The sequence below is a fragment of the Carassius auratus genome, chromosome 32 (genome assembly GCF_003368295.1).
Source record: "Carassius auratus strain Wakin chromosome 32, ASM336829v1, whole genome shotgun sequence".
Classification (NCBI taxonomy): domain Eukaryota; kingdom Metazoa; phylum Chordata; class Actinopteri; order Cypriniformes; family Cyprinidae; genus Carassius; species Carassius auratus.
In genome coordinates this window covers 26,221,626-26,247,216 of record NC_039274.1, presented here as the reverse complement: position 1 = coordinate 26,247,216, position 25,591 = coordinate 26,221,626, and the positions used below count along the sequence as shown (strand labels likewise).

The 25,591-nt window shown below is 37.0% G+C and overlaps 1 protein-coding gene across 1 annotated transcript; it reads left to right on the top strand.

Annotated features, from left to right (window-relative positions):
* Positions 1 to 3,065: 3,065 nt before the first annotated feature.
* Positions 3,066 to 25,591, top strand: LOC113052426 (transmembrane channel-like protein 3). The gene is made up of 23 exons (XM_026216869.1): positions 3,066 to 3,172; positions 4,765 to 4,947; positions 6,299 to 6,374; positions 7,055 to 7,136; positions 7,441 to 7,547; positions 8,724 to 8,822; positions 8,967 to 9,109; positions 9,751 to 9,898; positions 10,811 to 10,854; positions 11,806 to 11,953; positions 13,054 to 13,163; positions 13,260 to 13,338; positions 15,741 to 16,025; positions 17,366 to 17,494; positions 18,002 to 18,069; positions 18,459 to 18,587; positions 19,852 to 19,962; positions 20,789 to 20,914; positions 21,917 to 21,995; positions 22,163 to 22,205; positions 22,369 to 22,633; positions 22,731 to 22,802; positions 24,249 to 25,591. The coding sequence occupies exons 1-23, from the start codon at positions 3,066 to 3,068 to the stop codon at positions 25,105 to 25,107; spliced, it is 3,492 nt and encodes a 1,163-aa protein (XP_026072654.1). The 3' UTR covers positions 25,108 to 25,591.

Sequence of the window (25,591 nt, the reverse complement as noted above, 5' to 3'; positions counted from 1 at the left end):
CTTATTTAATACACCAGTTTCACAATGTGAGTTAAATTACTGACATGAACTTTTTCACAACATTCTAATTTGTTGAGATGCACTTGTACGTTTGTGAGTGTCCTTGAACTTGACCTGTGATTGGTACGTCCTGCACCAATGTTTACCATTATTTATTTATTGTAATTGTTTAATTTCTAGATATATATTTATTTATTTATCTATCTATATATTTTTGTCAAATGCTCGGATTATAAATCAACAAAAAGAACAACTAATATAAAAAAGTAATCATAATCATCATTTCCTAACTGAATTTATAGAAGATTATGGTTGTAAATATGTTTGTCATTCAGTTTGATATATTTAGTAAAGAAGATTTTACTTTTCTTTGCATGATAAGTGATATCATAATAAGACTGGATTGATAAACAATGCTATGTTTGGGAAAGGGCCATTTTATGTTACTGTTTCAGCACAGCTCATATGCGATCAATAAGCCTCATTGATTTGTGTTTATTGGGTTAATGTTAAATGGAAACCTGACCTCTGGGACTGTCATTTGTTTCAGAGCTCAAGATAGACACTCGTCTGTGGAAAAAGCACAACATAATGGCTCTATACATATGATTCTGACCAATGATGGATGGCCTCAGTGATTTTAGAGGTATTTTTAAAGTACCTGTAATTCCTGCTGCCTTTTGTATTATGCTATATACAGTAAATGTACTGCACATATATGCAATCTGTAAAAGTCCACCAGTATTGTGAAGAGAAGAGAACGAACCTAAAGAGAAGACATGAACCAAGTCCTATTAAAACTGTACTCTTAGGAATAGGCTTTTACATTTAATTAATTTCTGAACACTTGGACACACTAACATACTCTTTGGAAAAAAAAAAATGCGCTAAACATGCAGAGTAAGTTAAATGTATGGAAGTCAAATATATGGATGCATCTTTCCACTGTGGAATAAAAAATAATAATAAATTGCAATTTTTTATCTAGCAATTCAGAACTTTTTTTCTCACAAATATATATGTATATTTAAAATCCATTGCAGGACCTGAACATTGAGATGTAAACTTCACATTTCTCACCATTCTGAGTTCATATCTCTGTCACACTTCTGCCATTCTTTCTCTTCTAAATTCTTTTCTGGAACAAAACCAGAAATGCGAGATATAAACTCAGAATTCAGAGAAAGTCAGTCTTGCCAGTCTGAAATGAAATTATGAGGAAAAAATACAACTTTTTCTGAATTCTGTTTTACTGTTTGCTGACTTTATTCATACTTTTGTTTTTATTACTATTGTTAGTTACTTCTTATGTTGTGATGTTTGCATTTGTTAATTGTCACCATTCTGAGGTTTGCATCAAGCACTAAATATAATCCAGATATGACAAAGATTGTGTAGTGTCGTATAAAACTAGTACATACAGTAGATGGCTACCAAAATGATGTCAGTCTTATTGTTTGAATGAGGCATTTTGCATTTAGTGAACGAACAAATCGAACAAAACAAAGGAGTGTAATTTAGGACAGTTAAGTTATTAAGACAATAGAGTGAACTTAAAAATCTGTGAATTTTCAGCATTTTTCATTAATTATTTTTAAAGTCCTTTTTACAATTGCCAAATTGCTGGTGCTAAAATATTGCTTTATTGGACACGATTCCTAACCTGTTGATAAACTGTATAAAATGATTATTGATTCCTGATTAATATTGGTGGATGAATTTAAGGGTGCAAACTATTGAATTTTATTAAAAGTAACACCTTTTTATTTCTATATTTATTTTCTTATCTACTTATGTTCTATATTTTTTCACTTTTTTATTTTAAATTTGTGTGTGTGTGTGTGTGTGTGTGTGTGTGTAAAACGTGTCCGTTCGAGCATCATTAACAAATGTGAAAATATTAAAAATAGCACAGCACTTTGGTGTTTTTCATGGGCCTTTTCCCTGATGTGCTCTATTCAAGAGTCTAGATTAGATTTGTGTTTATGAAAAAGTGAAACTGGTGAGCTAGTGTTACATATGGCACATTATCATATTGAGCTACTATGGCTTTTTTTCTTTTACAAGTGGGGACGTTTATTTTCCTTGTGCGTGACAATGCTGTTTAATTTCAATGCACTCTAAGGCCACTTTATAAAGAAAACTGGAAATACGCCCATGCTTGCCTACTTAAAATTCACTGAGTGTTTTTCATCTATATTATCTTTCTGTTTATTACCGCTCAGATGAAATTCCAGTGTAAATTAACATGATCGATCATGGCACAGACTAATGTCAAGAGGAAAACTGAAAATTGGATATGTATGCGGCTTTCCAGAGGGACTTTGAAAATTGCATTTAAAATAGACTGTTAAAAGGAATAGGAACATTAATGTTGGTTTACAATGAAAAAACGACATATTTAAACGTATCACGCAAGATTTAACATCATCTAATGTGTCTCCTGATTGTGACGTTGCAACTTGGATAAACATGACCACAAATGTCATTTAAGAGCTACGATAGAGGGGAAGGTTATGATTGTGAATTATGAAGTCTTTAAAAACACAAAATGGTATTGTATGACATTAAAATAATATAGAAAGTTGTATGAACTGCTGTGAAAACATTTCATGCTGCCTTTTTTTTTAAGCTGATGTTCTGCTTTTGTTGAAGAACAAATAACATGGGTGACTAAATAAGTATCAATCTATTTAATATTTGGTTGTTAACTGATGATGTTTTCATGTGTAATATTTGTAGAGATGTGTGAGAATAGTGTTTGCATCATCTATCTCATTAGAATCACTTTGTAGAGATGCATTGCATTCATCAGCAGGTTGCCGTTCTCGCACTGTCCCTTTAAGAAGCCAGTCCAGCTGTCATTGGAGTAATTGTCTGAGCTTATACTCCTCTGGTGGAGGGGCTTATGCAGCGTTTCAGCAGGATCCAATCGTGCAGGTAGCACTCCTTATTCCTGCTCCCCCCAGAGTCCCGTCAGCAACACAGGCACGGGAGAACTCCTACAGATGGGACGCGTGCTCCCTGAAGACTGCAGAAAGTTTTAAGGCTGGGAAATGGGCGAAATGGCAGAACCAGCAACTATAACCAGACCCCTGATATCCTCCAAGCGACACAAGAGCATAAGGAAGAATTCCAGGAGAATTTATTCCCCATATCAGGACGATAATGGGTAAGCCAGCTTTTCGACCAAATCGGATATTATCTGGTTGCATTATAGTTTATATACAAAAATGTATATAATTCTAATTGTTATAAAATTTTGTATATCATTTTTTCATACTTTTTAAATCTGATTTCTACAATATAAGGTATTTAAATAATAAACATCCATGTCTTTTGCCTATGTACAGTATGTGGATACACAGTCCACGCTGCTTCACATAAATACATATTTTTGCCTATAACACGTTTCATAAGCAAACTAGAGAACGGGAAGTGACTTAGGTCATCATTTTTTATCTACAAACTATACAATATATCAGGTTATACAGTTTTAGGGTTCTGAATCTAGTTCACTTTCATGCTCAAAAGTGTGTCTACAGATTTTGCAACATCCAAATAATATGCCTTATAATTAATGTTATATATATTTAATTTTCATACGAATAAAAGAAATGTATTAATAATATATTTTATTATAAATTTGAATGTTGGTGCCAGATGCATTGGTCTAAGTATTTCAAAAACTGCTGATCTACTGGGATTTTCACACACAACCATCTCTAGGGTTTACTGAGAATGATCCGAAAAAGAGAAAATACCCAGTGAGCGGCAGTTGTGTGGACAAACATGCCTTGTTGATGTCAGAGGTCAGATGAGATTGGGCAGACTGGTTAGAGATGATAGAAAGGCAACAGTAACTCAAATAACCACTCGTTACAACCAAGGTATGTAGAAGAGCATCTCTGAACACACAACACATCGATCCCTAAAGCAGATGAGCTACAGCAGCAGAAGACCACACCAGGTGCTGCTCCTGTCAGCTAAGAACAGGAAACAGAGGCTACAATTCACACAGGCTCGCCAGAATTGGACAAAAGAAGATTGGAAAAATGTTGCCTGGTCTGGGTCAGATGGTAGGGTCAGAATTTGGTGTAAAGAACATGAAAGCATGGTCCATCTTGCCTTGTCTCAATGGTTCAGGCTGGTGGTGGTGGTGTAATGGTGTGGGGGATATTTTCCTGGCACACTTTGGGACCCTTAGTACCAACTGAGCATCGTTTAAACACCACAGCCTACTTGAGTATTGTTGCTGACCACGTCCATCCCTTTATTACATCAGTACTTATCTTCTGATGGCTACTTCCAGCAGGATAGTGCACCATGTCACAAAGCTCGAATCATCTCAGACTGGTTTCTTGAACATGACAATGAGTTCACTTTACTCAAATGGCCTCCACAGTCACCAGATCTCAATCCAATAGAGCATCTTTAGGATGTGATGGAACGGTAGATTCACATCATGGATGTGTATCCGACAAATCTGCAGCAACTGCGTGATGCGATCATGTCATCATGGACCGAAATATCAGAGGAATGTTTCCAACACCTTGTTGAATCTATGCCATAAAGAATTAAGGCAGTTCTGAAGGCAAAAGGGGGTTCAACATGGTACTAGCAAAGTGTTTTTTATTTAATTTTACCTAATAAAGTCGCTAGAGAGTGAATATATAAAGGAATTTATGCACATATGTATAAATCTACATTTTTGTTACATGCTGCACCAATAAGGGTCTAATGATACTACATTACTCTAATATTAATTGCTGTGATTGTTGATCTTTGGTTGTGTTGCAGACCATCTGATGATGAGGATAAGGATGGAGAAAGAGTGGACAGCAATGATCCAGAGGAGTTGTTCCAGAACATTCAGGTTCAGAAGGAAATCATCACCAACATCCGAACTAAACCCTGGCCAATAAGACGCAAGCTAAAAGTGCTCAAGTGAGACCCCACCGAGTGTATGTTAGGGAAATGCCATCAGAACGTATGCACATTCTGTACTGAAGTTATTGCAGATCATAAAATTGAATAGTTCTCTAGTGGAACAGTTTAAATGGCATGAGATAAAAAAAGGATAAAGGATTTATAAGTTCAGCATTCATAAAGCCAAAATGTGCAACTAAATGGGCTGTAGAGGTATTTTTTCAGCTGATGCCAGTGTTTGTACAGCAGTAGATGTGGTTATTAGCGAGTTAGATTCATTACATAAATAGGGGGAATGAAAAGATCTAAGCATTATTTCTTTCTAAAATGATTATTTGACCCCATTACTGCCATTAGCCTACTTAGAAACGACATTCGAAAATGTTTAAAACTGATGATAATGGCTTAGGAAAGCATCCTCGCATTAAACCCGTAAGGTAAATAACAATTAACTTTCGGCGCTTGAAAGCGGCCGCCATATTTACAACATGGTGCTTGGAGAACAAGCTAAATTGGCTGAGTAATTGTTTCATTAGCCTGGCCAACAGTTTCTCATTTTACTGGGTAGCGATCACTGCGGCTTCTTTGGGCGTTTGACAGGGATGCACGAATGTACCCGCTGTGAATGACCGGGGTCACATCAAAATCACATTGTGGTTTTATCCTGGTACAGTGTACAAGCAAACGTTTTGGATTCATGCAACTGGCATAGAACTCCCAAAATACTGTGTATACAATACAGCTACATATTTCTTTGCATACTTTTTTCACCATTTTTAATACACTTTTTTTTTTTTACGTATTTCAAGTATATAACTTTTATATACCATATCAAATTTCAAAATGTATTTGAAGATTTTATGTCAGCTACCAAAATATAATTTTAATAGCAATTTATTTCAGGTGTTCTGAGCATTTGCATCCATCATAAAGTCCAAAGATGATGTTTGTATTTCCAACTAATGCTTTCATTAGGACATTTATCTATGAAGTTTCTTAAAATAACTGGCAGGTTTCTGCCTGATGGTGCGTGGAGAAGATACATGTTCCATTTTACGAGTGTCCTCGTCATCTTTGGATGAGCGCTGATGATTACATACACCCACCTTCTAAAGAAATAACCCCCCAAAATCAATTTTCAATCTGTATGTGTTTGATTCCTCTATTAAGCTGTCATTGAATTTTATGGCCTAATTTTGGTGTTGCTGGTTTGTTTTTCATTTTTATTAATAAAGACACCATGATTCGCCATTTTTAATGGGTAAAACAAAGTGTGCTAGAGCTGTGTTCATGATCACAGAACGGGAAATCCTTCTACTATTGCCCTGGAGTCAGTCTGGTGAAGATTGCTTGTATTTGTGTGTTTCAGGCAAGCTAGAGAGATTGTCCTGAAGTATGAGGGCCGACTGACCAGGACGAGAGGTTACCAGGCAGCAGGGGCAGATGTATGATCTATCTATCTATCTATCTATCTATCTATCTATCTATCTATCTATCTATCTATCTATCTATCTATCTATCTATCTATCTATCTATCTGTCTATCTGTCTATCTGTCTGTCTGTCTGTCTGTCTGTCTGTCTCTGTGTTTCTGTCTATCTATTGTTCTATCATTCAATCTATCATTCTATTATTCAATATATCATTCATTTGTCGAATTCATATTATAGCTACCTCTTCTTTTCACTGTCAGGATTGTGTGTTTTTTTTGTGTGTGTGTGTTTTTTTCGTGTTTTTTTCATCAGCTCTGTGTTTATGTGAGCTTCCAGTTAAGGTTGTGCGTGTCTCTGCCTCAGCGGTGCTCCTCATCTGCTCACAGACGCTGCACTCAAATTTATAGCCTGTTGTTATAGCCTGGTTTAATTAAAATGTCCAATGGCATTCGCCAAGGCTGCCCAAGCACCATTAAAATTAATTGACTTTTAAGCAAGTGGATTTGATGGTAAATTATTAATTCAGATTATGACTATCATGGCAGACTGAAAATCAGATACTGGTACACATTGTGTGTTTTTATATGATCTTATTATTTCTTATACATGGTCGCACAGGTCTTTCAACTCTGTTTGAATTAAATCTTTATTTATTTTTGTGGAGTCCTCTTTTTTTTTTTTTTTTTTGTGTAGTTGCTGAAGAAAATTTCAAGACTCTTGTACAACATTGTCGTCTTGTTCATTCCCTGGGAGATGAGGATCAAAAAGATTGAAAGTTAGTATCTAGATGCACAATATGTAATTAATTTGTATATCAATGTTAACCTATTACTGTAAGGCATAGAGAAAACATGATTTGGATCACATGAACTTTCATGAATGACAAACTAGCTCCTGATTTGGTAAATATATGAGATGTTATACAGATTCATTGAATCGAACTAGTGTGAGTAAAGTAATGAATAAAAAAATAAATAGACTGAATTAAAATGACCCTATACATAAAGTATTTAAGGGTCAGATCAGGTCAAAATAACCCCATACTTCATTAAATGTACACTATATGTTGATTTTTGAAGGTCACTTTGGATCAGGTGTAGCCTCTTATTTCATATTTCTGCGGTGGCTGTTTGGGATCAACATAGTTCTCACTGTCATGACTGGAGCCTTTATCGTACTGCCTGAGGTTAGTATGCACTGCTTTCGTTCTGAACAGTCAGGAATAGGCTGTATATTCAGATATTAACATTTATGAAATAAAAAGTGTCGAACAATTTGAATGTGCATTGCCTAATGATCTATTAAACATTACACATGCCTTTATTGTTATTTCCGAGAGCATGTACAGATATTAAAAGGGGTCATCAGATGCTACATGCACTTTTACAAGTTGTTTGAACTGAGGTGTGTGTTGGCAGTGTGCGTACACAACCAACCTATAATGATAAAAATCCCCCGGTGTTTTTATTTTTTAATTTTTTATTTGTTTATATAATTTTTTTGGGTCTACTGAAATCTTTACCCCTTTCTCAAATCGAGCTGATCTCAGATGCCTGTGTTTGTGACGTCACACAGACAGGCCCCTCCCATGATAGTTTGATTGACAGTAGTGTTTCAGCACAGACTGGACTGGTGTTTTATCTTAGCTCCGCCCTGAGTGAGCTGTCATCAGTCCACCATTGTTTCACCGCCGGAGCAAATGTAGACAAGAATGAATCCTAAGCGATCGAGATGTTCTGTTGTAGGATGTAATAATGAACATAGCAGTCGTTATTTACTCCTGACATCTGAACCGCTGAAGATGCAGTGGATTACGTTTGTTTCTAAAGGGAATGTGCCTCCAATCTACATAAATGCATCTATGTTCATGCAAATCATTCGTGATCCAGCTTCACCAACAGAAAAAGTGAGTATTAGGTTTTATAATTAATCTTTGCAAATTGCTTTTCCTAATAATGTGCTAATTAGCAAGTTTCACAATGAATGCGGATACAGTAAACAGTCCCTCAGAGAGTGGCTCGGAAGAGAGGGGCGGGGTCAGCAGAGCTCATTAACATTTAAAGGAAAATGCTACAAAACGGCTTCCTCTGAAAAGAGCTGGGTAAAAAAATAGTTTTTTTACACTACCATTGAGAAATTTTAACCAAACTATGTTACAGACTTTCTATTAAGACCCTAAAGAATAATATAAACTTGTGGAAAATGGGCATCCGATGACCCCTTTAGAACATTTTTAGACCTGAAAATGGAAAATATTGTTAGATTTATTTCACTCCTGGTGCAGAGACACAATGTAATTTCTGCTCGGGCATCATCTGTTGTCCTCTAACATTCCTTCTGTCTCTCCAATCTGTCCAATCAGCTCTTGGCCGGCGCTCCGTTTGGTACCACCCGCAGCAAGACCATCCCCAAGGAGCACCTTACCTCTGCACAAGACCTGGACACCATCTGGTCGCTGGGGGCAAGACTATTATCTCTCATTTTTACTGCTTTACCAATATGATGTATATATTATCTGTGGATCTTAGGTGTTTAATCGCAAATCTTTTTTTTATGTTCAGTCTGTCAGCTTGTCAAAAGGTTTTGTTTTATGTCTGTATTCCAGGGATATCTTCAATATTCTGTGCTTTTTTACGGCTACTACGGCAATGTGCGTAAAATCGGCAGTGCCGGCTACAGACTGCCCTTGGCCTATTTTCTGGTCGGGATGGCTGTTTTTGCCTACAGCTTCATCACTTTGCTAAGAAAGTAATCGCTACTTCGAAGATGCTTTGCTTATTAACCTCAGTACATTCACACTTATGCATTTGGCAGATGCTTTCATCCTAAGTGATACATAATGCAAATTTGTTTGGTTGCTGAAAATAGCAGGTATGGTATTGCTGTTGAAGCTGGTTAATTAAGGATCTGGTTGACCTGGTCTTTTGAGCAGAGTTGATGAGAGTATCTGCTAAAAAAGCTAGACTAGTTAATTGCATGGACTACAATGATGGTGCTTTTTTAACCACTTTTGATGTGCTGAAAATGTGGTGTTGCTTGAAAATCTCCCATTGCACTAATATTTCACAAAATCTTGGATTCAATGTTTTTATAATCTTGTTTTCTTTAAATTATCCACGATCTGATAATATAGCTTATCACAAAAGAAGGTGGGGAAAAATTATCAATATTTTGAGCAAAATGCAGTCATAAATTCCAATGCGATAACATGAAAAAGCATTTCCAGACATCCTCTCCAGGTCAAACTGCACAGAACACAACATGAGTGTTAAGTCATTTTTCGCCATGTGGTAATTTTTTCACAGTCAGGATCACAAAGATATGTACTACAGTATGTTTCTTTAGAAAAAGCTCAGTTTGTGTTTCTCAAATGCTGTTGTTTTTATCAGAATGGCTAAAAACTCCCGCATGAGTTTAGCCGGCGCCTCTGATGAGAATTACACCTTCTGCTGGCGTGTCTTCTGTGCGTGGGACTACCTGATTGGGAACCCAGAGGCGGCCGAGAGTAAAGGGGCGGCCATCGTCAACAGCATCAGAGTGAGCATCTACTGCATCCAACAGACCCAAGCAAACAATCTTGATTCAATTCTCAGTGATCATTCAGTTTTAATTCAGTTCAGCATTGCCTCCCAGGGAGGTTTATGTTACACTATTAGTGCTGTTTACTCAACGGAAAACATGTTATATGAGTCTCATCACTGTCATGCTAAATTACAAATGCTTCTTCAGAATAGCATTCAGTTTGTTCATCTACAAATGTTGCACTTGTTGCATGTTTTTAAAAGTTGCTAAAGTTGTGATTTCACTCAAATGTACAGTATGTGATAAACATGTATCGGTCAGGTCGACTAACTAGACAAGATTTGGCCATTTTGCACATTTCCACATTATACTGTAAATAGGCACAATTTCTAGGTATCTGTAGCAGAATCAATCGGTTAATCATTTCCAAAGTATTTGTCCTTTCTTTCTTTCTTTCTTTCTTTCTTTCTTTCTTTCTTTCTTTCTTTCTTTCTTTCTTTCTTTCTTTCCTTCACTCTTTCACTCTTTCTTTCCACAATTACCACAATTTAATGAAGTAACAGTTACTATAATACCTGTAATACCTATATACTATAATAATGTAATACCTATGTACTATAATACTATAATTCCTATCTGGCAGAAATTATGATTAATGATTTCAGGATTTTGAACTGTGCTTTGGATATTATCCAGTGTCACTGAGATACTCTCATTTTTTTTTTTTTTTTGTATTTTGAATGTGTTTTGATTTTTTCTTATATTTTACCTTTTTTATATATATTTTTTTTATTTTTTAAGTTTTATCCATTTAGCTTTTTTTTCATATGAATAGTTTTCATTCATTGTAGTTTTGGTTCTATTAATACGTCAAGTTCAGCTATTTTTTTTCTTTATGGTTAAAATTGTTCTGCTTCTGTTTTTTAGGAGGCCATTGTAGAGGAGCAAGAAAAAAAGAAAGACACTAGCCTGCAAGTTTCCCTCTTTATTTGTGTCTCCATTATCACCTCAACATAACCCTAAGTGCTGACTAGGTGTTTTCTCCAAAAACCCTCAGAAGTGCATGTTTAATAAAACTGTCTTTTGAGGGTGAGTATGATCTTATCAATAAGTGACTTACAGTGTTGTGCTGTTTCTCCCTATCCGAGGCTGTTCACAGCACGTGTAATGCTGCCTCAGACCGCTCTGATTTATACATCTCCTCCCCGTCCAATGCAGTCGCAGCAGAACATGCGAAATGGAAAACATCCTGCCGTATTTTATGAAAACTGCCTTTTACTGCAGGCAGATGACTGCACCTAAATCGCCAGCAGACCTGCTCACACATTAAAACCGATGGATATGTTGTGGGAGTGCGACATAGCCATCCGGACAGGGTTATGCTAACATCTGTACACCATCTCTAAATAATGATAGCTAAACTCTTGGGTTTAATCTAATGAGATCAGGTTTAGTAGGGTTTCTGTGAGTCTTAAAAAGTCTCAATTCACCCTTTTTTTCAAATTAAGGTGTTAGAAAAAGTCTTAAATTCATGAAGTCATGGCATGTTGCATCCATTGCAAAAATGAGAATCTCCCTTCGTGTTTCTGTCTTGTTTTCCAATACAATCTTTAAATCAAGATTTAATCGACATTTGAAACTACATATTAGGCATATGGTAAATCATATCATACAATGTGGTTTTCTTATATACTCAGCGCTCTATAATATTTGATTCTGATTGGTCTATTGCCGTATGATGCAGATGGCACTCAGTTACCTATAGTGCTAGTTTCAGGTTTCTCAAATAACTCTTTGAACTCTCACATAAAATAATTACGAGTGAATAATCAATAGTTTATGTCACATGATCAGCCGTTCGGGATGATACATGATCAGAAGTCTGTAGGTGTATCTGACTGTGTTGTTTTCTGTCCCAGCAGAGCTGTACTGATCAGTTTGCGGATTCTGGCAAACATTCTGGTCCTGATGTCTCTGACCGGCAGCATCTACATCATCTACTTTGTGGTGGATCGTTCTCAAAAACTAGAGCAGGAGAAACCCGAGCTAACACTCTGGGAGAAGAATGAGGTACAGTACGCTTATAGATTTTACATTGTCTTATTCATCTTGGCCTAGAGATTAAATATGCTTTCTGATAATGCCCCATTTTCTTTTTCTTATATAATTCATAGTTTCTTCTTTTCTTTTGCTTTTTCACCTACTTATGCTATATCCTTAATGCATGTGTTTTTTTTGTTGTTGTTTTTTTGTTTGAAGGAAAAAGTGCATACTTTGAATGTGTATCAGAATAGCAGGCAAGCTTTGGGACTACTTTGTTATAATTACGTCTTTAACTGACCACTCTTTTGCTTTATTACGTGGATCCTGTCACCATTTTTCAACTGCCCTGTCAATCATCTTGTCACAGTTACCATAATCCACATTTCATTCAATTTAATTTCCTACCATATTGAAATGAAGAGGCAGGTTGATGAAGCATTTAAAAATTAACGACCAAACTTAACGGACCCCTGCACATGACATGCAAGAAAAAATAAATAAATTGTGCGCACGATTTACTAACTCATTCTCTCAATGTAGTAAAATGTGCACACGGTTACCATTTCATTCCCTTAATTTGCTAAATTTTGCACATAATTTACTAATTCATTCTTCAATTTAGCCAAAAAAAAAAAAATTCTGGATGCCATGTGCAGGGCTCCATACAGATGTCAAATAAAGATCTTTCCTCAGGTTAGGTTGTTTTAAAAAAAAACTTACTGTTTTTACAAAATTTACTGGTGGTTTAGGAATCAAGCACAGTGGTTTATGGGCAATATTAGCCATTCGAGTGTGTGGGGATCTGCATTTCAAATTTCTATCAGAAATAGTAAACCATACTGGTATGTTTGGGATATTTATTTCAACAAACTATGATTCTGGACACACTATCTCTAATTTTGAATACTGTTTAGGACTGATTGTATGCAAATCGGGTCACAACATTGTTCTTTTTATTGTTCTTCTTTTCCTCTTCTTCTTCTTATATTTAATTTTCTACTAATTGTATAATTATTATTTGCTTTTACTGATGTCTGTCACATCCATTTAGTATTAGCGGTGATGTTGTGTGTATTTGAGGAAGATGAGTGATGTTATGCTGCATGTGTATTGGGTTTCTTCATCAGGTGAGCGTGGTGGTGTCCCTCATCACAATGATTGCTCCGTCAGCCTTTGAGTTAGTGGCTCAGTTAGAGATGTACCACCCCAGAACGAGTCTCCGCTTCCAACTTGCCAGGTCAGAAAATCACATGAACACTTTTTCTGCTCTGGTATTACTTGACCTTTTTTATATTATGTTTGTCAAAAGGGAAATATGCCATTTTTTGTTTAGAGTTCTGGTGTTGTACCTTGGGAACCTCTACAGTTTGATTATAGCCCTCCTGGATAAAGTCAACAGTATGAGCTCTGCTGTGAGTCATATGTTCATTCTTCTCAGCCTTTTCTCTAGGTCTCTTTGACTAATAAATAAAATTCTAATTCCAATGCTGTTTAGTGCGTTTATCTAATTGCAAAGGCTGTTTTAAAGGGGTCATATGATGCCTTTCTCTTGAGTGAAGTGAGTGAAAGTGACATTCAGCCAAGTATGGTGACCCATACTCAGAATTTGTGCTCTGCATTTAACCCATCCGAAGTGCACACACACAGAGCAGTGATAACACACACACACCCAGAGCAGTGGGCAGCCATTTATGCTGCGGCGCCCGGGGAGCAGTTGGGGGTTCGATGCCTTGCTCAAGGGCACCTAAGTCGAAGTATTGAAGGTGGAGAGAGAACTGTACATGCACTCCCCCCACCCACAATTCCGTCCGGCCCAAGACTCAAACTCACAACCCTTCGATTGGGAGTCCAACCCTCTAACCATTAGGCCACGACTTCCCTCTTTGGAGTGTTACTGTCACAATTCACTTAGGAGAGCGCAGAACGAGGAAACAAGGAGTTCTTCGATATCTTACAGACAGGTCCATAAACCTGATATAACGCCCCCTCCTGGAAGGTGGTCTTCGCACCGTAGCAACATCAGAGGGAGGCGTGGGTGGGAACTTGGGTGGGGGTTCCCGGAGGAGGATGGATGTCCGGGTGGAGGCCATCGGAGAGACACTCGGGGGGTGAAGAACGAGGGAGGAGCCAGGGGGGAGACAGGGGGGACTTGGAGAAGGCAGAGTCCAGCTGGACCCAGGCCACAGTCATAACAGCAGCTTACGGTGGAGCCGACAGTGGAAGAAGCCATGGAGGAAGTATGGCCGCCGACTCCAGGGGGCCAACCAACAGCAGTGGAGGAGCCCGAGGTGGAGAGCCAACATGCAAGGGGGATGCTGAGGATCCGGGGGGCCAGGGTGGAGCCACGGGCTCTGGTGACTGAGGCAGAGATGGAGATCCAGTGACCAAGTAGCCCAACAGAGCCGGTGGGACAGAGATACGAGGCGCCGAAGTGGAGCCACTGGGTACTGGCGGAGCCACTAGCAGAGGTACTGCCAGACAACAGCGGTGGAGGAGGCAGGAGTGGGTGGGAAGGCAGGTATTTTTGAGGAGCAGGCACTGGTGGGCACTTTTGAGGATCGGGCACTGGAGGATCAGAAGCCCCCGCAGGGCTGGACGAGTGAACCAAGGGCTGGTCAGGACCAATTTCGTACCATACTCAGCTCACCCTCAGCCGCGATACAGGGGATGAATATCCTCTCCAAACTCACACCATTCGTGGCTTTCTCCCTCGTTGTGGGCTCTGTAGCTGGCTCTCGCACCTGGTCTGATGGGTTGGGCTCAACTTCCAGGGTGATCATATGCTCAGTCACTTGGCTTTGCTCTGGCTAGTGGATCACGGTGGGAAATGGCTTCCTGTCATCAGTGAGCTCGGGCTTATGCTCCAAACCATGGGGAGATGGTGGGCTGGGCTCTGGGTCGTGATAAGTCTGGGTAGTTGGTGAGGCTTGCCAGGAGCAGGAACAGTCTGGTGTGGCCCCCAACTGATTTTTTTGCAAGAGGAAGAGGTAGTCCATGCAAAGGAGGGGATTCATAGTACAACACATCGAGAAAAAACAGGACTTAGAGAAAAAGTCTATAATCCATTATTATGTCCCCACTGAATGCAACAAATGGCTCATTTATACTGTGTTTGAATGTTTTTTAATCATTGCTCCGGCTGGACAGGGCATCACAGTATGGTAAGGAGTATAAAATATCCGTCACATGCTTGAGGTATTCAGCAAATCACAATGCACTAGATAACTGGCCGATCAGAGCACACCTCGCTTTTCAGATCGATGAGCTTTGTAAAAATCTATGCATTTCAGAAAGTCAGGGCATAGAGGAGAAACAATAATGTACAGTATGTGGAAAATAGTGTGTTGTTAAACCTTAAACCACATTTCATTACACTAAATACACAAAATAATGTTATTTTAGTTGCATCATATGACCCCTTTAATTAATACATATATCCACTGCATATAGTGTGGCAGTTTTCTTTTACACACAAGCAATTTTATATTTTATATTGATACAGATATTTGATCACAATGTTTTGTCCAAATTGTGCAGCCTTACAAACAAGCAGCAAGCCTAAAAAAAAATTTATCAGACAAATTGAGCAGCCCTAATTATAATTTTTTTTTTTCTGATGTATTACTCAGCAAGAAATATATAATGTTTTAATGAATTAATGAAATCAGAATCATTGATTTATCATCAAAGGATTGATATGTGTGCAGTAAAAATATTATTCAGATTTTTTACCACTCTTTAGTTAGCAAATTAACTTTCTTTTTTCGTAAAAATTTAATTCAACATCAATTTTACATGTTTTAAATAATCTTAGATTTCTGTGGGTGCGGGAAACCTGTCTGACTCAACATCGTTCCTAGCGACGATTTCCCAGTCTACCGAGGAAAACCTGTCCACCATCATCCCAGACATCACAGAGCTGCAGAACAGCACACTGACCATGACTCTTCTGGAGCTCAACAACAGCATGACCACCATCAAGAGCCCCACATCCTCCAGACAGCCAATGAGAATGCAGTCTCTGCTAAACCAGACCGTCCTCTATGAGTACAACACCAGATCACAACAGGACCCCTGCTGGGAAACATATGTCGGACAGGTACAATTATCCCATAGCATAGTTGAAACCTGGAAGTAAAATTTTTATTTATATTCTAGTTTCATTTGACACAAAGCAACATTATTATATTAAGTAAACAAAATGTTTCCTAGTATTTGAATCAGTCAATTCCTGATACACACACACACACACGCACACACTCATATATAGCTTTTGTTGTTGTTGGTGTTTTCTTTTTGATTTTTCACTCTGAAAAATGGCCAAACGAAGCTCTTAACAAATATCATGTTGTTATGTACACTACAGTTCAAAAGGTAAGATTTTTTTAATGTTTTTGAAAAAAGTTTCCTATTCTCATCAAGCCTACATTTATTTGATTACAAATACAGTAAAAACTGAAATATCATGAAAAATTACTACAAATTAAAATATAAACATTAAAAATATACATTAAAATTTAATAGCTGAATTTTCAGCATCATTAATTAAATGATATTATTTGAAATGGTAATCTCTTATATATTTTAATCTTTTAGATGCATTGATTTACTTTCCCTTTAGATAAGATTGATTTGTCCTTATTGAAAACAAGTGTTATTTTCTTTCCAAAAAATAACATTTTACTTCCAAAAACAAAAACGCCAATAAAATATTAAAAAAGTATGTAAGTCAAAACTAAAAATGTCTGAATGTCATTGCATTAGTATGAATGCAATGTAGTTCATCACATTAACAAATGTATATGTAGAGTCTGACAGCCAGAAATTGTCAAAGACTTTTTGTCCTCGCTTTAAACAATATAACTATTATTTCATAAGTTGAAACAAAATCTTATTTTGTCAAATGTTTGCCTGAAAAGTGTATGTTATATATATATATATATATATATATATATATATATATATATATATATATATATATATATATATATATATATATATATATATGACTGAGTGTCCAAATATTATTTGGGGGCCACAATCAGGCACATTTGATGATTTCTGTGAGATCAGATACATTATACAGAGCACTTAAGCTAGCAGACACGCTTAGCATCATCCAGCTATGAGTTGAGTGACCTAATGAAGCATCTCAATTGCGGTCAACATGGTTATTTATTAAAGGCCTTATTGTGACAAATAGTGTAAAGTATGTTTCCCTCTGGAGGAGAGGAATATGGATTGGACACATGGCTTGAAATATCCAGCGTGGCTTTTATTTAATGAAAGTATTGTCAGCGCTGTCTTCTTCTTGGTTTAGATCCAAAGGTCTGATTGAGAGTCCTGCATGAAGATACTGATGGTCTGCGGAGGGTTAAAATTGCATCCTGCTCAAGGAAGGTAAATGCAGGCTGTTTATTTTGTTTATCTTATTTACAGGAGATGTTAAAGCTCTCCATCATTGATATGATCTTCACGGTGGCAAGTATCCTGCTCATTGATTTCATCCGGGGACTGGTGGTTCGATACTTGAGTGACTGCTGCTGTTGGGACTTGGAGAGCAAGTTTGTAAGTCGGTTGCTTCTGTTCCATAAACACATTTTCAGAGGTTTTTTCAAGCAGATATCTAAGCGATAGATAGAATATATCTCAAACACTATAGGACTCCAGTTGGGTCACATTGCACATATTTGTGCTCGCTCTTTTTTTTATTTTTATTTTTTTTTGCTTATTTAACATATTTAACACCTTTAAAGCAATGCTCCAGTTTTAATACAAGTTAACCATAAGGTGTATAATATAGACAATGTTTGTGCAGAATAGCACAACAGGTTTCCCAAACATTGAAGTAGAAGTAATTTAGCAGTCTAATGTTTATGAATGGTCACATGACATGCTACATAACATACTGTTTTTAGTAAGTTTAATTGTCATTGTTTTTTTTATTTAAATGCTTTGATTATTTAAATTGTATTTAATTATTAGCTTTTCATCAGCTTCATCAGTTTGGGAAACCCTGTTCTATACCATGCATTTATAAATTCCCTTTTTAATTAAATTAAATTCCCTTTCCAGCCAGAATATGGTGAATTTAAAATAGCAGAAAATGTTCTTCATCTGATATACAACCAAGGAATGATATGGTAAGTGAGTGATGATTTATAACATATCAATACATTATCTAAGATATGACTGTCAGTATAAAAGGAAATGCATCACAATATATTTTTACATTTACTGTGACTGCTGTTTATCTCTGATAAAACTCCTAATTTAAAATACCATCTGTGTCTCTGTATATTATTGTATATGAGCTTACCTATCTATATCTATATCTATATCTATATTATTATTATTATATCTGCACTAAACTGTCCTCTTCCCTTGGTGCTCCTTACACAGGTTCTCAATGCTCCATTGCCCTGCAGCTTCAGACTGTAATCACACAATAATGACTTGTCTGAAGCTATAGGTGCAGAACTCCTTTAAGATGGGAAATAAATCTGCCGGGTGTCTTTGTCTCTCCCTGTAGGATGGGAGCGTTCTTTTCACCCTGTCTGCCTGCCTTTAATGTCCTGAAGCTCATTGGCTTGATGTACCTGCGCAGCTGGGCTGTGCTGACCTGTAATGTTCCCCATCAGCAGGTCTTTAAGGCCTCCAGGTCAGTGAGGCAAAATGAGGTCATTAAAGCTTATACATTCATTGAGCACTGATCTGAGGTCAGTGCTGCGCTGTTCCAGTAGTTATCTAATGTTTTGATATAAGAACATAAGAGTGTAGCTGACCTTGTATAATCTGCCATCATTTGCTTTTAACATGTAAAACCTATAAAAATATTGGTTCCCTAAATCCTGGGGCCAATTGAGCAGGTTGAAAATAATTGCATTAAGTATTGTAAGTTTTTATTTATTTATTTTTAATCATGCAAAATGTTTACATGTATATTTAATATTCCAGGGAATATATATTACTGTATATAAATGTTTTACATAAAATTTATTTTTACATTTAAAAAATATATGTAATTTTTTTGTGTGTGTGAAACTCATGAATTCGTTAGATCTAAACTGTTGAGTCCAGTCAAAAAAAAATGCATGTTATTTTAAAGTGTCCTAATATTGTGTTGGAGTCCCCTACTACAGGTTTAAATGCATTAACATTTAATCAAATTAAGGTCTGAAAACACTATAATTTCCTCAGATTCAGTTTGGACATATAACTTGCTTTTTCTGGAAATCGTATAGCATTGCACGTAGTTAGTAAACCGAGTTAGTCAAATCCAACCTTAACCTTAACCCAGTTTGACAGGCTTTTTTGAAATCCTGATTTTTTTTATTTAATTGCAACAAAGAACTATAATTTCTTCATCTTTCTTAGCTTAAAAACCTCCCAAACCTATTTTCTGCATGTCTCCTTTGCTGGAAAACGATGAAGAGTGTACGTTTCTCTGACAGGAGCTGCAATGTGAATCATTTTTGGGTTTTACGAGCTGTGAGATTAATTTAAAATCAGCCAGCATTCAGTGTATGGATCAGGGACTCTCTGAACACTACACTTTTTTCAGCTTGACTGAATTCAGATCCCTCTCATTTTCCAGTGCGGTGACTACAGAGATAACGGTGGATGCTTCATGTGTCAAGCGACTGGGTTGGTCAAAGCATCAGTCTCGCTCTGTTTCAGATTTATGTAATTGCATCTTCATAGCTTTATCAGGTAGTTGCAGATGTGAGGCGAAACATTACCGTGCATACTTATCTTCAGTGATAGTGCTGTTTTATCCAATAAAAAGGAATCATCCCACTGCAGGCAGGGAGTGTGTAACTTATCAGATATTATGGAACAGTCAAATCAGTGTAGTTTCTTTGTCTAGAATTCAAAGTCGATCACGGGGACTGTCTTTAATTGAAATGTATTTTATTCCCCAGATCAAATAACTTCTATCTGACGATGCTTCTCTTCATGCTTTTCCTGTGCATGTTACCGACCGTTTTTGCCATTGTGAGGTATCGGCCGTCTCAGTACTGTGGACCCTTCAGGTAAAAAAACTGTCCAGTGTTTACATCATTTTAATGTGATGTCTGTCATTTTTATATGTTGAAATACTTTTACCTATCTCTGAGACAAGTAGAGTATATGTTAACAGAAATACAAAGACATAGCAATATACATAGCAATAGTCGTGTTTTTATATATATATATATATAATATATATATATATATATATATATATATATATATATATATATATATATATATATATATATTAGGGCCGTGACTCGATTAAAAAAATTTATCTAATTAATTAGAGGCTTTGTAATTAATTAATCGAAATTAATCGCATTTTAATCGCATTTCAATCGCATATAAATGTAATGTTATATATATATATGTATATGTATATAACATACATTTATTTTATTTCAGCTGTTTGTCAAAGCAGCATTTCTCATTTTCATTTAGTTTAATTTGATGTACTAAAATAACTATAACTAAAACTGAATTAAATTAATAATAATAAATATATGTATGTATGCATTACTAAAACTGACTAAAATAAAATTAAAATGGAAATTAGAAAATGTAAACTTATTAATAAAATATATGATTATAATAATTAAATATAATGTATTAATAAGTTAAAGTAATAATACTTAAAATGAAAAAAAAACTATAACAGTACTTTAAATTATTATTTATTAAAAAATTTTGCATTGATGCCCAGACTGTACATTTATATTATGATATTTGACTGCAGGACAATTCAGCATTAAGAATCATATTTTAGCACAGCATAAGAATTATTTATTATTTACGTGAAAACACATAGCTGCCTTTCTTCATGTCTCATCTACTGCTCTGTAGTGGCCAGGAGAAGATTTACGACATCATCTCTGAAACCATTTCCAATGACTTCCCACTGTGGTTCAGTAAAGTGATGAGTTACGTCACCAGTCCTGTGGTGGTGCTGCCCGCTTTGCTTCTGCTCTTGTAAGTACTTCAGTCTACACTGGCCTTAATTACCACACAGAAAATAACTAGAAAAAGCCAGTCTTATCAACAACAAATATAGATGTTGCCTTGACAAGATTAGTTTCTTCTTAATATGTTATTGGTGCTTATGCATAGCTTGGTGGTCTCTGTTGTCCACCGAGGCTGCATTTATTTGATCAAAAACAGAGTAAAAAGAGAAGTATTGTGAAATATTATTACAATTTAAAATAGTTGTTTTCTACTGTGATATATTTTAAAAGATAATTTATCCCCGTGATACAAAGCTGATTTTACAGCATCAATACTCCAGTCTCCACTGTCACATAATCCTTTAGAAATCATTGACACACACCCACCCACACAAACACACACACACACACACGTTTGTTTTTGTGAAAAGTGTGTTCATCCCTATAGGAGTAATGGTTTTTATACTGTAGAAACTGTATATTCTATGGCCCTTCACCAACCCTAACCCTAACCCTCACAGGAAACTTTGTGCATTTTTACTTTCTCAAAAAAACTCATTCTGTATGATTTATAAGCGTTTTGAAAAATGGGGACATGGGTTATGTCCTCATAGGTCACCCTCTCCTTGTAATACCTGTGTCATACCCATGTCATTATACAGAGTTGTGTCCTGATATGACACAAGAACACACACACACACACACACACACACACACACACATATATATGTCCACCCCCTCCCTTCCCCCTCACAACAATAAGTGGGATATATGTTATGTAAGGAGTTTTTGATAGTCTGCTGTAGGAAAACACAGGTTAATTCAGCATAGCTTCATTGCTGTTGAGTTTGGAGGGTTTAGATTGAAAACTCTAGGAGTTACATCTACAATGTTTGGTCTATGGTATCCCTTCCCTTGTTTGTACAATATCAGCATGTTGGTTTCGTCAAGCGGACATAATTCAACCAGGCGAGCGGGACAAATGCCTTCAGTTACTCAACCTTGTGCTGTTTGTCACTGTCTCTTTCAGCATGCTGATCTACTACCTCCAATCCATCGCTAGATCACTCAAAGTCACCAACAGCCAGCTGAGAATGCAGCTGCAGACCGTGAGTTACTCGGGATTGAATATCATCATGATGTATTTCAGTTCATTTAACAGATCCGTGATTTACAACGCGGAACCCGAGCGCAACAGGATAAGGTCTTTGGATTTCACATAATCTCATTTCTCCGGCAGTTTATTTTATAACGCCAATTAAATCTCCTGTTGCAGGAACGCACGGACGACAAGAAGAAAGTATTTCAGTTAGCCGCAGGTATTTTGTCTATAAACTATCTTCATTACAAATACAAGAGAATGTTTCGGACACATTTCAGTTCCTGACAAAGTTATGTACTCTCAATATATAACGTCATAAGCCAATATCAGCTTGTCACCAGTTGGCTGGACGTTTGGGTGTGTAAATGTGTGATTTACAGCGCGTCTGCAGGGACCTGAGGGTGGTGATAAAAAGTCAGAACAAGAGAGCGACATTACTAGTATGGAGTCGTCCGCCCGCTCTGCCTCCCCTCCACGCCGCAACGGCAGCATCACCAACTTCGAAGCTCCCGTCCGCCCGGGCAACAGCATCCGGACCATAACGCAGTCGGCTTCACGTCCTGACATCCCTAGAGCTGCTGGAGCGACGCAGAGCCCCACTGTCCCTGTGCGGCAGAAACACAAATCTGAGCCCATGGCCAGTAGGTCTGTGCTGCTCTCTGGGTTTATTTTTCCCTGCTGCTTAGCTTCCATACATCTGCAGTTCATTAAGCTTCACTGCCCTCCATTTTTGTCCATGTAGTTCTTTCAGAATGCACAGCAGTCCTTCAGTTCCTCAAAGACAAGTACGACGAGTGGAGTACATACCCATCAGGTTTGGCATCTTTGTGAAGCTTTATTATGAATAAACATAATTCTGCAACTTGTTTCTACCTATGACAGTAATCTTTTAAAGCATTGCTCCAGAATTCAATTCAATTTAAAAACAATGTGGCATAATATACTGTAGATTAATGCATAAAATAATGTCTGTCTTCATTTATTCATTATTTATTTATTTTAAAGTGCAAATCATGATTACAGCAGTGTTGTTAAGTATAATTGAAAATATTTTAAAAAATCCTAATTTTCATAAAGCTGAAATTAAATCTAAATATTAGATGATGAAAAACGTAAACTTTATGTCATTAGTTGCCACATAACATTTTTGTTTAAGCTGAAGTGTTACAGCTGAATTAATACAACTAAATATAAATATTAAAACAAAACACAAAAATGACAAAAGCACTTATTAAAACTAAAATTGTAGATAAAAACTGCAAATGCTGTGGACAAATAAATGTATTGGAGAAATAATAATATAGCGCCTTTAAAAGTAGCATCTCAAAGCGCTTTACATTAAAAATATGAAATTAAAAGATTCACATGATAGTGCAGGCAGTAAAAAAACTAACCAAACAATACAATACAAATCCAATATAATAACAAAGAAAGTAATCACAAATCACATAAAGGCTACCCTAAAAGAGTACGTTTTAAGGGACGATTTAAAAACACTAAGGGATTCTGCAGTAATCCATATCAGTAATTCATAACCAGATGTTCATACACTTAGAAAATTAATCCTAGCTCAAAAAGTATGATTTAGACAGCTTTACTGACCAAACAATAAACTGTATTAAAGTTTTCCTGAATAATTAATGTTAAGTGCTTTAACAGGATACAAAATTTATATTTCTGGTCTTAAACCCTTCAGAACATTGGCTTGCTTGGCTTAAATTGTTTATGGGCATTACTGTAAATGTGCTTTTTCACTTAATTTGTTTTTAAAGACAAGAGAGAGATAAGTCAAAAACTTGTACTTTTCTTTATTTCACTTTATCCTTGGAATTGTAAGATCATGGATAAGGACTTCAGTACTTGCACTTTGAGAGTAAAATTTATTTTGGCATCACCTTTCATTCCATAAAATGCAATTCACTTCATACTCCTTAAAGGGACAGTTCGCCAAAACTGGAAACATTCCAAACCTATATTATTTTCTGTTTTATGTGGGTAGATTGCTTTATGGTGCTTTAAGTCCTTGACAGTAAAAATCACCATCCAGTTTTTAACATCTCCTTTTTGTTTCACAAAGAAAGAAAAATACAGGTTTGGAATGACATAGTAAATAGAAAAAGTGCAGTTTTATGCGAACTATTCCTTTAACATAAATTACAAGCTGCATCATAAAGGTAAATGTCTGTTTCTTGAGTTTATAAAAGATAGGGTGAATAAGTACAAGCATATATACCTATATGTTGCATTCTGTGATATCCAGGCATTCTGGGTACTTGGGCAGCACCAGCAGTTCCTGCCGCTCCAAGTCCTACCACAACATGGCCTACAACCCGTGTACACGGTATGCTGAAAACATCCACTCCGATCCACAGTTTCGGAAGACCCTTCGGCCCATGCACACCGAGCCCGCCGTAATCACAGCTCAGAGCTACGTGGGCCACCGGGCACATTCGACACGTTACATCATTGTCAATGAACACGAAGCTCGCAAGAAGCTCATGCGCTCAAATACACGCATACCGAGACATTACCGTCTCGCAGACGAACCAACGGAGATTGTAGAGCTTTATCCACGTAACGTGAAATGTTACATTCCTCGTCCTCTTCACCGAAGCCACCAGCCACACCTCAACGAGGAAGAGGAGGAGGAAGATCCAAAGAGCAGCACAAAGAGGGCATCGTTCAGACAGTCGAAACGTCCACGACCACTGTCGGATCTCCATCAGACCGCGCGATTCTACATTGGCGATACAACAAACAGTCAGTTGTCTATGGAGCAGGGTTTATACTGCGATGAAGAAGAGGATGATCATGAAGAAGATTGGGTGAACGACCCTCAGACAAACATTCGAGGTCCAGAATCGGCTCACAGGTGCGGTGAACCATACGTCAAGCCCAAGACCAAGCATAAAGTGGAGCCGTCTCTGACCGAGTCAGATTCAGCATCGCTGGCGTCCAGTAGTGACCAACAAAACAGCAGCACAGACCAGTACATCCAGGTCATTCACAACAAAAAGAAGTACCTGAAGTCCAGCGCCAAGCTGACCAAAACGAAATCCAAGAGCAGTGTTAAACTCAATGTTCCTGGAACTAATGATCTTGTCTGCTCCAACGTTTAACCTGTTTAGAGATTATGGCTCTGCTCGAAAACACCGTCAAGCTTTCTGTGTAGGAAGCATTTTAGGTGTACACTAACACCAAGTCTGTTTCATGAGGCAGGATGCAACATTATCCTGCCTTCTAAAGGCTGGAATACATTAGACGACTTTTAAAATTGGAATAGATTTCTGATGACTTTTAAGTTGTTCCTAGTCGTTGCTAGGAGACATGTGACAAATGAAAACAATATGTGTTCTAAAATCGGCTCAAAATAACAAATACGTTTGATATCCGCCAGCTGGAGAAAATCAGTCAGTGACATCAACACTTCGCAATTTACTGTGAACTCTGACTGCTTAAAATCTACTGAATGACTCTGATTTTGGCAACTATGGTCCACTTGTCTAGACTGTGAATCAGGGCTAAACTGTGGTCAAAAGTATTCAAACCTTAAAAGGCCTTCTTCTGGCCAAATTGTAAAGCAGCCTTACAGGTGATGGTCAT